The sequence below is a fragment of the Cebus imitator genome, unplaced genomic scaffold (genome assembly GCF_001604975.1).
Source record: "Cebus imitator isolate Cc_AM_T3 unplaced genomic scaffold, Cebus_imitator-1.0 Scaffold299, whole genome shotgun sequence".
Taxonomy (NCBI): Eukaryota; Metazoa; Chordata; class Mammalia; order Primates; family Cebidae; genus Cebus; species Cebus imitator.
This window is the reverse complement of record NW_016107614.1, coordinates 2,361,444-2,375,520: the sequence shown is the minus strand read 5'-3', so window position 1 is coordinate 2,375,520 and position 14,077 is coordinate 2,361,444. Positions and strand designations below refer to the sequence as shown.

Below are 14,077 nucleotides of genomic sequence, written 5' to 3'. Positions count from 1 at the left end.
AAAATAAAAAACTCTAATCTGGAAATTTGAAGAAATAAACAAAAAAATGAATCAGAGAGTTAAGTTCAATCCTAAATAGCTCACAATTCAGATTCTCTAAAGCATTTGTAAAGCAATCATATTCTTCAACTAGCTACTTTCATGTTCAATATGAACTTCTATATAAAATTATTTGATATAAGGAAGTATTTTTAAAAAATCTAGACAGTTTATCTGCCTTGGGGCAGAATGTTTCTAGGCAGAAACACTGTTTTTACGTGTGTTCATGTCCTAAGTGTATTTCAGTTTCAAAAAATATGTTGCCTAAGTCAGTAAAAATGACTCATAAAAGCAGCCAGGAGAACTCTTTTTTTTGGCTTATCAGCTCTGATGCCGCAATAGTGTTCTGGTCGACTGTGTTCCTTTCAGGAAATGGAGTTAGATTTCATTGTCCTTTAAAATATGGAAAATCATTTTGCTTCTGCTCCAACCTACAAGCTATGGCAGGTGACCTCCCAGGAAGCCACAGATGGACAGTGGTCATACTGGTGACAAGGGCCTGCACAACAGGGTCATTGCTCCATATTTAGCATTAGCATAGCTCAGCTCCCGGCCAGCCCTCTCCTTCCCTCCTCCCTCCTGGCCCTGAGGATGCCACCTTCTCAACTCCACACAGGCCTCCTTACCTGGCTGGATGTTTTCCCTGATGATGGTGACATGTTGGTCTCTGTCTGGCCGGGTGTGTTCATGCCAGAACCCAACCACATGGCCTAGCTCGTGAGCCACAATGCCAAACTTGTCACAGTTCTTCCCAATGGATATGGCCTGTGGGCCTCCTCCTCGGCGCCCAACATAGGAACAACAGCTGGACAATTGTGGGAATACCCAGGTCAGCAGGTCAGAAGACATCAAGAGCAAGAGGCAAGTCCCCCTCCCAGTCTGTGTGTGTGTGTGTGTGTGTCTGTGTGTGTGTGTGTGTGTGTGCATGTAAAAGAAACAATTTCAGGCCAGGTGTGGTGGTTTACACCTGTAATTCCAGAACTTTGGGAGGCTGAGTCAGGCAGATCACCTGAGGGCAGGAGCTCGAGACCAGCCTGGCCAATGTGGTAAAACCCTGTTTTTACTGAAAATACAAAAAAATTGGCCAGGTGTGTGTAGTGTATGCCTGTAAGTAATCCCAGCTACTTGGGAGGTTGAGGCAGAAGAACTGCTTGAACCCGGGAAGCAGAGGTTGCAGTGAGCCAAGATCGTATCACTGCCCTCCAACCTGGGCAACAAGGGCAAAAACTCCATCTCCAAAGAGAAAAAAAAGAAACAGAATTTCAGAGGTGAAAGTACTCTCATTGTCTGAATTCCTCCCAATGACTCAGTGCAGAAATTCCCTCCAAAAATGGTTCTTGACCTTTTTGTGGTTATGGGTCTTCCTGAAAACCTGAAGAAATATATTGCCTCTCTTCCTGAAATAAAGTGCATACCATAACCAACCCCTCTATCCACAAGGTGCTGGAGTCCTTGCTGGGCCATTTTTAATGAAAAGGAGAAGAGACAGGGGACGGAGGCAGATGAGTGTCTATCGTGCATGCAACTTGGTGTCATCGTCAGAGGAGGCTTAGAGATAACTCCTTTCCGGGCCCAGTCATTTTTTTCAAATAATATTTATATACATTTTTGTAATACTAAAATTTATTTCATCAGTCTTAATGTACATCTAGGCTCTAACTCCAGTTTTTGCTATTTTAACAAGGCCTCAGGGGAGAGGGTGACCAGCAAAACAAACAAACAAAAACAACAAATGAAACAAAGAAGTGGCAGGGTAAATTTCTACCAATGGGATGAATGGATAAGAGTATATGTGCATTTGAGATTTTGATAAATACTGTCAAATTGTACTCCCAAAATGTTGTCTGTTTATATATTCACCAATAATATATTAAAAGACCCTTTCTGTTTACCTAAAAGAAATCAGTCTATCGAAGAGATATCTGCACTCTCTCATTTGTTGCAGCACTGTTCACAGCTAAGATTTGGAAGCAACCTAAGTGTCCATCAGCAGATGAATGGACAAAGAAAATGTGGTGCCTACACACAATGAAGTACTATTCAGCCATAAAAAGAATGAGATCTGTCATTTGCAACCATAGGAATGGAACTGGAGACCATTATGTTACGTGAAATAAGCCAGGCACAGAAAGACAAACGTCAGATGTTCTCACTCATTTGTGGGAGATGAAAATTAAAGCAACTGAACTCATGCAGATACAGACTAGAAGGATGGTTACTACAGGCTGGAAGGGTAGTAGGGGACTGGTGGGGAAGGTGGAGATGGTTAAAAAAAATGAGTACAAAAAAATGAAACCATAAATAAGATATACTATTTGATCACGAAACAGGGTGACTATAGTCAATAATAACTTAATTGTACACTTAAAAATAACTAAAAGAGTGTAATTGGATTGTTTGTAACACAAAGGATAAATGCTTGAGGGGATGGATACCACATTCTCCATGAAGTGATTATTTCATATTGCATGCCTGTGTCAAAACATCTCGGGTACCCCACAAATATATACACCTATTATGTACCCACAAAAGCTTAAAAAAAAGTTTAAGTCCTATTTCCCCACATTCCGGCCAACACTGGTTTTATCAAACTATTTTTGCCAATTGGATAGGTAAAAAATGGTATTTCACTGCATTGAGGCTGGATAGTTTTTCACATATTTTGTGTGACATTTGTTTGTTTTTCCTGTGAACTATGTGATCACCTCTTACCCCTGTTTTCTTTTGGGTTGTCCATTTTTTTATGATCGATGTTTAAGAACCCTTTGTAAATTAGGGAAACTTGTAGTCAAGAGTGTTGCAAGTATTTTGCTCACTTTGTTATTTCTCATTTGACTTTGTTTTTGTTTATGTATTGTTTTCTTTTTGCCATATAAAAGTTTTTAATGTTAGTATTATAAAATGTCCTCATTTTCTTATGTGCTGCTTAGAAAGGTCACCCATATTTCAAGATTATAAATACAATCTACTCTTGTTTCCTTCTTATACTCTTTTGGATTTTTCTTTCATTTCCTTTTTTTTAATACTTACATCTTCGATCTAGCTAGAATAGTTTTTGGTATAAGAAGTGAGGTAGGAGTTCAGCTTTTTTTTTTTTTCCACAGAGAGCTATCTAAATTATCCCAATGTTGGAATATCCCAATTGACTAATTGATCTTTCTCCCATTCGTTTAAAATTTTACCCAAATTTGTGTATAGGTATATTCGTTTTGGACCCTTTTTTCCATATATCTATTTTTCCCTTAAGTTCCAAACTGTTTTGCTATTATCTTCCTTTTGCATTTTAATATTTTAAATGTTCCGTTAGATCATTAGATATCTACCTCTGTCATTACAGTTCTCTCTCTCTCTCTAGTTATTTCTACATGGTTGCTCCTCCAGATAAACTCTAGTATCATTTGTTCAAGTTCTAAAAATATTTACGCATACATACACATGTACGTACATATCTATAAATATTGGTGTTTAAATCAGAAAGGCATGAATTTGCAGCTTATTTTAAGGAGTTCTGACATCTTTACTATGTTGAGTATTCTTATACCAGGAAGCAATATGCTTTCTATTTTTACTGTTGGTTCCTGGGAGTTTTAACATTTTCTTCCTATAGTCTGGCACATTTACATTTAATCTTAAATATAGTATCTATTATGTTTCTATTAACATTGTGATTTTTTCTCATCATAAAAGTGTATCAAACTATTTCATGTATAAAGAAAAGCAGTCACCTATTTTTGTTAATTAATTAATTTGTGGTCAGTCACTGAATAGAGTTTCCTTGTGTTTCTACCAGTTTTTCAATTGATATTCTGGGTTTTCTAGGCACACAATCACATTACCTCCCATCAGTGCTAATATTGCCTTGTTCCTGCCAATACTCACAGTGTTTTTTTCTTTCTCTCATCTAATTTATATTAATTAGTATTTCCAAAACAATGCTAAATAACTGTGGTAACCCTAAACATCTTAAATTTGTTCCTGATTTTAACTAAAATTAAATGCTTAATCGATAAACATGATGTTGGCTTTTCGTTGTAAGTTATTTGTATAAATGTATATTTATGCTTATTTATGCTTATTTCATATATATATATATATATATATATATATATATATATATGTAATGCAAGAATCTATCCTTGACATCTATTTCTGTGCTACCTTGGTTACTTTTTAAAAACAAAAATTGCATGTTGTATTGTACAGGTGCCTTTTAGCATTTATTGAGATATGAACACAGCTTCTCTCCTTTCACCAACCAATTATGGGAAGAGATTTACTAATGTTGAACTAATCTTGTATTCCCTAGATAAATATATTTGGCAGCCTACTCTTCTTTTCTTTTGCTGTTGAATTCTATGTGCTAACATTTTATTTAGGATTTTGCATAGCTATTCACATGTGAGATTAGTCTATAATTTTTTCTTTCTTATTTTTTTATCATGTTTTCCTTTCTTTCTGTCTCTATTTATTTGATGTGATCCTTTTCATTTCAAGATAGCAATGCCATAACAGCTACTCAGAAGTAATTTGGAAGTGTTCATCTTCCTCTACGCTCTAAAAAGTTTAAGTATACCAGAATAATTTGTTTTTGAAGTTTTGAAAGAATTCAACTGTGAAACTCTGGGTCCAGTGCTTTGGGGGAGATGGCTGTTTCCCTCCGTTCTTCAACTTCATTCAGAGTTCTTGATCTGTACCAGTACTTTATATTTACCTTGAAGACTTTCGCTTTATCCACATTTTCACACTTTTTGCCCTAGAGTTTTGCAAACTACTCCTTAATGATTCTGCTGAATCTGTGGCTATTTCTCTCATTTTCATTTCTACTTTTATGTATTTCTGTGTGATCACATTTTGTCTCAGTTAAACCAACAAGTGGTATATCTATTATTTTGTCTGTTTATTCAAATAATTGACTCTAGAATTTGTTAGCCCTATAATGTTCACCTTATCTGTTTCCTTGTGCTCTCCTTAGGTTTATTTTCTTGTGGTGATGGTGGTGGGGTTTAAGCATCTATTTTTGCTAGCCTTTTTGAATTAAATATTTCATTGTCACCGTTGTCAACTGGTGATGTGGATATTTAAGGCTGTAGGTTTTCATCTGCACATAGCTTTAGCTATATCTCTTTTATTTTGAACCATAGGGCTTTCATTATCTAGACATTCTGCAACTTTAATCTTGCTGTTTTTATGATCTAAGAGCCATAAAAGGAAGCATGGGAGAACTTTTATCAGATAATGTTTATTCTATTTTTGTTATGTTATGTTCAGTTTCACTGCTTCACAATTAGAAAATATCTAAGTGCTATTTCTGCCTTTTAACATGTTCTTAATGCTTAATAGATGGTCAAGGTTTATAATCCTTCAGTGAGCAACTAAAAAAAAGTGTGGCATGAGGTTATGGAATCTGCTAGACCTACAGAATCAGCTCTATTAACTATATTTTTCAAATCCTCTGTGAATCTCTATTTATTTTTTGGTCAACATGACGCTGATTTACTTGGGCTGACAAAAATGAATTGAGTCTCCTGCTGCTGGGTGTTTCTATCAATTTCCCCCTGAATTCCCTGGGGCTTGTTTTATGACTCTTAATGCTATGCTATTTGGTGCATGAAGATTTATGACAGTTATAGTCTCACCAACACTTGTATCCTTTCTCATTATAAAGCATCTCAGCTTTTGTTTTGTTTAATATTTTCTGACTTTAAAAACAAAAACAACAAAACAATGAAATCCTAGTCTAGGACTAAAATTGTGATCCCAGCTTTCTTTCTGTTAGCATTTACCTGTATGGCTTCTTTCCTTTTACTTTTAAACCTCCCTAGGTTGTTTTCTTCAGTAATTATCTTATGTATAGAACATATAGATGTCTTTTATTTTTTTTTCAGATGGAGTTTTGCTCTTGTTGCCCAGGCTGGAGTGCAATGGTGTGATCTCGGCTCACTGTAACCTCCACCTCCTGGGTTCAAGCAATTCTCCTGCCTCAGCCTCCTGAGTAGCTGGGATTACAGGCATGCACCGCCACGCCTGGCTAATTTTGTATTTTTAGTAGAGACCAGGTTTCACTATGTTGGTCAGGCTGGAGGCTGGTCTCCAACTCCTGACCTCAGGTGATCCACCCGCCTTGGCCTCCCAAAGTGCTGGGATTACAGGCGTGAGCCACCGTGCCTGGCCAGGTTTGGGTTTTTGATCCAACATGAAAACCTTCTTCTTTCAGTAGGAAAGTCTATCACACATATTTATTGACATAACAGATAACTTTAGTCATAAGCCAGTCATTTCATTATACATTATGTTTTCTGCAGGAAGTCTGTAAACCTGTAGAGTCCCTCAAATTAAATGCAAAATTTTGCCTACATATACATCTATTCTTGAAGAAGGAAAGCCCACTGCTTCATCAGATTCTAAATGGGGACAGCAACCTTAAGAGGTTAAGAGCCACTGCCTTAAGTCTTCACGTGACACACCACCAGTTCCTCCTGTTGCTCTCCTAGTGGTAGGACCCCCGGCCTTCTTGGAGTTTCCTGGAATCTTCCTCTTAACCCACCTGCTTTGCCACTGGGTTGTAATTTCACCAAGCGCAAAAAGTTTCTAGCAAACCCTGGACTCCTCTAAATAATAGCTCATTGGAAATACTTCAGTTTGCAGAGAAAATTCAAGACTCATGAGCCATCCGACTGATTCTACAGAGGTGGGCTCACTTTTGCTTACTTACCCACAGGTTCTGTAACTGAATACAATAAAGCTTTCCTCGTCGGTCCTTTCTATGAAGGTCACACATGTGTGCTTCTCCCAGTGTCTCATGGCCTGCTTAAAAATGGCCCTCTGGCTTCCTGAAACAACAGGGCAAGCACTCAACTTCAACAATGGGTCCATACTTTCCTTAGATGCTTTTTTTTTTTTTGAGATGAAGTCTCCCTCTTATCCCCCAGGCTGGAGAGCACGACATAATATACCAAATCATCATGTTGTATACCTTGAATATATACAATTTTTGTCAATTAAATATTTTCAAATCTAAAAAAAAAAAGTTTGTTCTGATGACCCAGAATAGAAATACTCCAGGAATTTCCAGGAATCAGGATTTCCCTTGCTAAAAACACAACAGAACTTTACTGAGTTGCCAAAACCTAGAGAGTAGGAGTCTGTAGATTAGAAGGGAGGGTAAAAATAGATCTTCCTGGGCTTCCCAAATTTTCCTTTGTATTGAAAGTATTTTCTAAACTTTTACAAAGCCTTATCGAGGTTATTCAATTTGGAAACTTCAGGCTTTTGAAGTAGGGGGCAGTCAACTCAGCTCACCAGCACTGCACTTCACCACTCATTTTCTTTTAGACCTGTCGGAGGGTATACCCGTGCCTTCTAAAATTTTGATTTGCATATACATCTGTGTACTTCTGCACGGGGTTTCAGTATCTTGTGGGGAATCCTTGAGCCTAATTTTTCTTCCAGGCCTTTGAAAATAGGCGAACTTCATACCTTCTCTGAACCCGTCTTTGTGTTTCCTTGAGTGGAAATTTGCTGAATAATAAAACTCCAGGCTGATAGTTACATATAGTCAGTTCTTTTCAAAATCTATCAATCTGACAGAAGGAAGACTGTTTAAAGAAGCAAAGAGAAGGATCTAGAAAAAAATAGTTGTCTGGGAAATATGAAGAATGGTGGGAGTTGGAGGTTGGAGTTCTACAGGGCCCTCATTGCAAAACAAAACAAAAATTACAAAGTCAAACAGCTGACATCACTTGGATCTTTGTCCCCTTCAAATCTCATTTTGACATATAATCCCCAGTGTTGGAGGTTGGCCCGGTGGGAGGTGTTTGGGTCATTGGGGTGGGTCCCTCAAGAAGGGCTTGGTGCCATCCCCTTGGTGACTGAGCTCTCACTCTGAGTTCATGTGAGATTTGGTTGTTTAAAAGCGTGTGGCACCTCCCCCACCTCTCTCTGGCTCCCTCCTGCCGTGCGATGTTCTGGCTCCCCGTTTTCTTCCAGTATGATTGCAAGCTTCCTGAGGCCTCACCACGAACAGATGCTGCTTCTGAGACAGCCTGCAGGACCGTGAGCCAAAATAAACTTCTTTTCCTTATAAACTACCCAGCCTCAGGTATTCCTTGAGGGCAACAAAAATGGATGAGCACAACAGCACTGGGGGAGGCTCCCATCACCATCTAGATGATGTGGGTATGGTATCATATTGTTGTCCCCAAAACATTCACACAGAATAAAGAATAACAGCTGGGCATGGTGATTCATGCCTGTAATCCTAGCACTTTCGAAGGCCGGGGCAGGTGGATTGCGTAAGCTCAGGAGTTTGAGACCAGGCTGGGCAACATGGTGAAACCTGTCTCTACAAACAATTAAGAGAAACAGATTAGCTGGGCATGGTGGCACGCGCCTGTAGTCTCAGCTACTCAGGAGGCTGAGGTGAGAGGATCACTTGAGCCTGGAAAGCTGAGGCTGCAGAGAGCTGCGATCATGCCACCGCACTCCAGCCTGGGCCACAGAGTGAGACCCTGTCTCAAAACAAGAAAGGACAAACAACAACAACAAAACAAACAACAACAACAAAAATAGGATAACTTAGCTGTCCATTTTTGTTTTCTGACATCCTGACATTTTTGGTTCAAATTGTTTATAGCTCAATCACTCAAAAAATAGCAATCCTACTAATTACATAATAACATGAAATACTTGTGTCAACAAAATTCTTACATGTAAAATTAGTTCATTTTCATGAAAGTAATATAAATCTTTGGTCAGAAAAGCACACCAGATCTGAAAGAACACAGGATCCCAATGAGGAAAAGTTCGGAGCAGTTTATCATTTACTTTTTTTCTTTAGGCCCACGTCTTTCTCTGCTCTGAGAACAGACCTCCTTGAGGGCAGGATGAAATCTCAGTCATCTTTTTCCACCAGTCCCTCAAGAAGCACCTGGCACCAGGACGCCATGTGTTAATGCTGCAGGGGCAAAAGGGAACTGCGGGAATTTGGGAATTCTGCTGCCCTACTGCTGAGGTCTTCACACTTCCCCAACTGACTCATCAGTGTTCTCAGTGGCTTCGGCAAATCCTCAGGGAATGTGCCTTTGGCAGCCACCTCTCAGAGTAGAGGTCACAGAGCCACAGGGAGGGGAAGGACTTGTAAGTGGCACTGAGAGCCTGGAAAGTCTCTCGGTGTGACTCGTCCCACCGGCGTTCCACTGACATTGGCCGCAGGTATGCAGTGGGCATATTTGCTACCTGCCTGGGATGTGCCAGGCCCTGGTCTAGGTATTGGAGACACTGAAGAGGAAATGAGACAGAAAAAAGACTGCTGCTCCCACAGAGCTTAGGCAGAGACAAAAATAAATGAAACAGAAATAGAAGTAAAGTGAGTTCAGGTCATGGTTAAGTGCTGTGAAGGTTATACAGCAGGGTCTGGGACAGGGAGGCACTGGCGGGGGAAAGAGGGAAAGGCCTTCCTGTGATGTGTCCCTTGACGTAAGCCTCAAATGAGAAGAAGACAGCCATGCAAATACCTGGGGAAACGGCAACCAAGGCAAGTTCAAGTGTGAGTGCGCAGGGGCCTATGAGGTGCACATGTCCGGGGATGGGCACGTGGCTGGTGAGGCCAGAGCGTAGAGATGAAGGATGGGAGATGGGGAGAGAGGGTCAAAGACCAGGCAGGAGAGGGATGGTGGGGTATTCAAGGGAGGACCTTCATTCTAGTGGCAATGGGAAGCCGGGAATGATTCACATATTTTAAAGATAATATTAGTAACAGATAAATACTAATTACTGTGTGCCAGGCACTACTCTAAGCCCTTTATCTATAGTAATCCATTTAATTCTCAAAACAAGCAGAGGGGTAGAAGAGAGTATCATCCCCATTTAAAGAAGAGGGAACTGAGGCACAGAGAGGCCAATTAATTTCCCCAGGGCATCTTCCTGGCAAATGCTGGAGCTGAGATTTGGACCCAGGGAGTCAAGCCATGTCCACTGGTCCCTTTGGTCACTGGGTGGAACAATGCCTGTGGTTGGTGGCAGGGGACCTCGGAGTCCAGGACACTCATCCAGGCAGAGGACAGGCAAGCCAACCACGTGCAGTTGCTCATGGACTTTCTTTACTCGGAGGGCTTGTCCTCAGTCATCATGCAAACCCTGCTTATCCTTCAAGGTCCTTCCAGGTCACTCTCCACGTGAAGTATCGGGAGGAAGGTAACCAACTTTGAGGACACAGCCCCAACAGGACTGGTGGCCCAGGCCTTGCCGGCACGAGGCGGACACCATCTGTAGGCCTGCTGTGGTCTCGGACATCTGCTCCATCCCACCCAGGTCCTTCCCGTGAAGGACTCTCTCAACCCAGGGAGACAAAGCACCCTGTCCCAAAGCAGGCCTTGTCTGCGGCTACTGACCAGTGAAGTTCCCTCCAATGACGTAGGGGATGACTCCTCCCGGCCATATCCTCTCTGTCCTTGAGGTTGTGGCTCTGCGGACCCGCGGGGAGATGGTCTCAGCTGCGGCATGTGAGGTCCCAGGGCTGTGCGGGAGAGTGGAATTCTCTGGGCCATCTGCAAGATAGTCGGGTTACTATTGACTTTGCCCTCTGATTCCTCCTGTGAATTATGGCTAAGGTTTTATTATCCAATCCAAAAGGGGCATGTTAAAACATGCTCTAAAGGGACTATTTCATCAGTTCAGGACTTGGAAACCCTGGGTGGTAGTTTTCCAGGTGGGGGAAGAGTACCTGTAGTAAACGTCCCGGGCTATGACGGGAGTGGTTTGGCTTGTCTGAGGCCTTGGGAGAGGTCACATGGGGCCACAGAATCAACAGGGCCGGGATAGCTCACAACTTTTTCGGTGGGGCTGAGGTTAGGGTGTGCTTTCTGCGCAGAGCTGCAAGCATTTGGGGAATGAACTGGGTCAGTCCCTTGCCTTGATCTAATACGGTCAGTGTTGCAAATTTTGAAATAATTCGGCCAGTACAGCAAGGAGAGTGGACCAGTCTGTGACACTTGAAAAATTCTTTATAAGAAAAATCCTGGAAAAAGCAGAGCCTCATAAAACTCCGAACTCTTGGCATCTGGACCCATAGGACAGGAATGTGGGAAACACAAGGAAGGTCGATGGAAGGTTCTGAGTCCACACATTAGGCCCCCTGCAATGGCAGAGGTAGGTGGGTGGAACAGAACACAGCCACACCAGTCACTGAACCCACATGCATTGCGTTCGCCAGTCAGATAATTTAAGGTTTTGTTTTCAGTCAGATTGCTTAGAATCCCTCATTATTCTTACTTGGAGCATTTTCTCTCTAGTTTTTATACTTTTCCCCCTAAAAACTAGGTTTTGGTTTTGTCAACTCTTTTTTTAAATTTTTATTTATTTATTTTTTTAAGATGGAGTCTCACTCTTGCTCAGGCTGCAGTGGCACAATTTCGACTGACTGCAACCTCCGCCACCTGGGTTCAAGCAATTCTCCTCCCTTGGCCTTCCAAGTAGCTGGTATTACAGGCGTGCGCAACCAAGCCGTGCTAGTTTTTGTATTTTAGTAGAGATTGGGTTTCACCATGTTGGCCAGGCTGGTCTCAAACTCCTGATCTCAGGTGATCCACCCACCTAGGCCTCCCAAAGTTCTGGGATTACAGGCGTGAGCCACCGCGCCTGGCTGATTCTTTTCATTTTTCTTTATTACATTAATGTTATTTACTTTATTACTTTCTTCCACCTTCATTTGTTTTATCTTGACATTTCTTTCCTAGCTTCTTTTCTCTCTTTTTTAAAGACAAATTGAGATAGAATTCACATACCATATTTACCCTTTTAAAGAATCCCATTCAGTGGCTTTTAGCATTTTAACAAAGTTGTAGAACCGCCACCATTATCTGATTCTACAATATTTTCTTCACTCCAAAGAGAAACTTTGTATCCATTAACAGTCACTCCCCACTTCTCCCTTCCCCGAGTCCTTGGCAACCAGTAATCGACTTGGTTTCTATGAATTTGCCTATTCTGGACATTTCCTAGAGATTGAATCACACCACACGTGGCCTTTTGTGTCTAGCTTCTTTCACGTGGCATGTTTTCAAGGATCACCTATGTTGTAGTATGAATCAGTTCTACATTTTACAGCTGAGTAATATTCCATTGTATGCACATGCCACATTTTGTTTATCTGTTCTTCAGTTGTGGGACATTTAGGTTATTTCCACTTTTTGGCTGTTAGGAATAATGCTTCTATGAACATTCATGTACACATTTTCGTGGGCATAGTTTTTTCATTTCTCTTGGGTATATGTCTAGGGGTGGAATCGCTGGGTCATATGGTAATTCTGTGTTGAATCGTTTGAGAAACTACCAGACGCTTTTTTCAAAACAATGGCACCATTTTAGATTCCCACCAGCAATGCACCAGGTTCCATCCAGTATCTCCACATCCTCAGCACCTGTGATTGTCAATCATTTTTATTATAGTCATCCTAATGGTGTGAATCAGCATCTCATTTTGGTTTTGATTTTCATTTCCCCAATGACTAATGATGTTGAACCTCTCTTACATGTACTTGGTGGTCATTTGTATATCTTCTTCAGAGAAATATCTATTCAATTATTTATTCATTTCTTAATTGGGTTGTGTTTTATTGTTGTGTTATAATTAGTCTTCATATATTCTGAATACAGGCTCTTGTCAAATATATGATTTCCAAATATTTCTTCCATTCTGTAGGTTGTCTTCTCACATTTATGATAGCGTCCTTTGAAGCACAAACGTTTTAAATGAAGTCCAATTTATCTATGATCTTCTTTTGTTGCTTGTGCTTTTCGTATCTAAGAAACCATAGATTTATACCTATGTTTTATTCTAAGAGTTCTATAGTTTTAGCTCTTACATCTAGGTCTTTGATCCATTTTTAGTTAATTTTGTATATGTTGTGAGGTAGGGCTCCAACTTCACTCTTTGGTATGTAAACATCTAGCTGTCCTAGGACCATTTGTAGAAAAGACTAGTTTTTCTCCATGGAATTGTCTTGGCACTCTTGTCCAAAATCAATTGGCTATCCTTTTCTAGCTTCTTGAGTTGAATACTTGGCACATTAATTTTATATCTTTCTTATAAATATTAACATTTTCAAGGCTAAATTTCTCTCTGACATTTTCTTTTCCTGCATCTCACATTTTGAAATGTACATTTTCAAAGTTAGATATTGATATATTCTTTAAGTTTCATTTAGACTTTCTTCTTTGACCTCTGAATTATTTCAAAGTGTGGGTTTTAATTTCTAAACATTTGTCTCTCTCTGTGCGTTATTGATTTCTAACACTGCACTGTGTTCTAATAATCTATTCTTCATGGCAGGGGTCAGCCATTTTTCTATAAAAAGCCATATAGTAAATATTTTAAGCTTTGTGGATCATATATTTGTTACAGCGACTCAACTCTACCATTGTAGTGTGAAAGCAGTTATAGATAATGTCAATAAATGGACATAACTGTGTGCCAGTAAAACTTTATTTGCAAAAACAGCAGGTTGGATTTGGTCTACTGATCACAGATGGCTGGCCCTTGCTCTAAAGTATCAATTCTTTGGTATTTAGGCATTCTTTGTAAGCTAATACAAGATTGATTTTTATAAATGTTCCATATGTTCTTATAATAATGTGTGATGTCTAATTGATGGGTTTCATGTGTTGTTCAAATATTCTACTTACAAAAATTTTTGGCTTCTTAATGTATCAGTTACTAAGAAAAGTACTTTAAGCAAAACCTCCAGAACTAAGATTATGAACTGTCATTTTCTCTATCCTTAATTTTTGCTCTAGATTGTTCAAGGCCGTGCTAGTTAAGTAATACAAGTTTACAATTGTTAAATAGTCCAGATAATTTTTTTCTTTTATCATTAATGATCCTTTTTGTAATAATAACATTCATTCATAATGGTTGTTTTGTCTGATATAAATATTGCTATATATATATATATATATATATATATATATATTTTTTTTTTTTTTTTTTTTTTTTTTCTGAGATAGGTTTTGTTCTTATTGTCCAGGCTGGAGTGCAGTGGCA

At 39.8% G+C, this 14,077-nt stretch overlaps 1 protein-coding gene across 2 annotated transcripts in view; it reads right to left on the bottom strand.

The window, feature by feature from the left end:
- TLL2 (tolloid like 2) overlaps window positions 1-14,077 on the bottom strand; it is a 147,062-nt gene that overhangs the window by 54,270 nt on the left and 78,715 nt on the right. For both annotated transcript variants that reach the window (XM_017502810.2, XM_037729361.1), the window contains 3 exons: window positions 10,428-10,583; window positions 6,752-6,869; window positions 666-844 (listed from right to left, as the gene is read on the bottom strand). In XM_017502810.2, coding sequence (XP_017358299.1) covers window positions 666-844; window positions 6,752-6,869; window positions 10,428-10,583 — 453 coding nt within the window. The remainder of the gene's footprint in view (window positions 1-665; window positions 845-6,751; window positions 6,870-10,427; window positions 10,584-14,077) is intronic.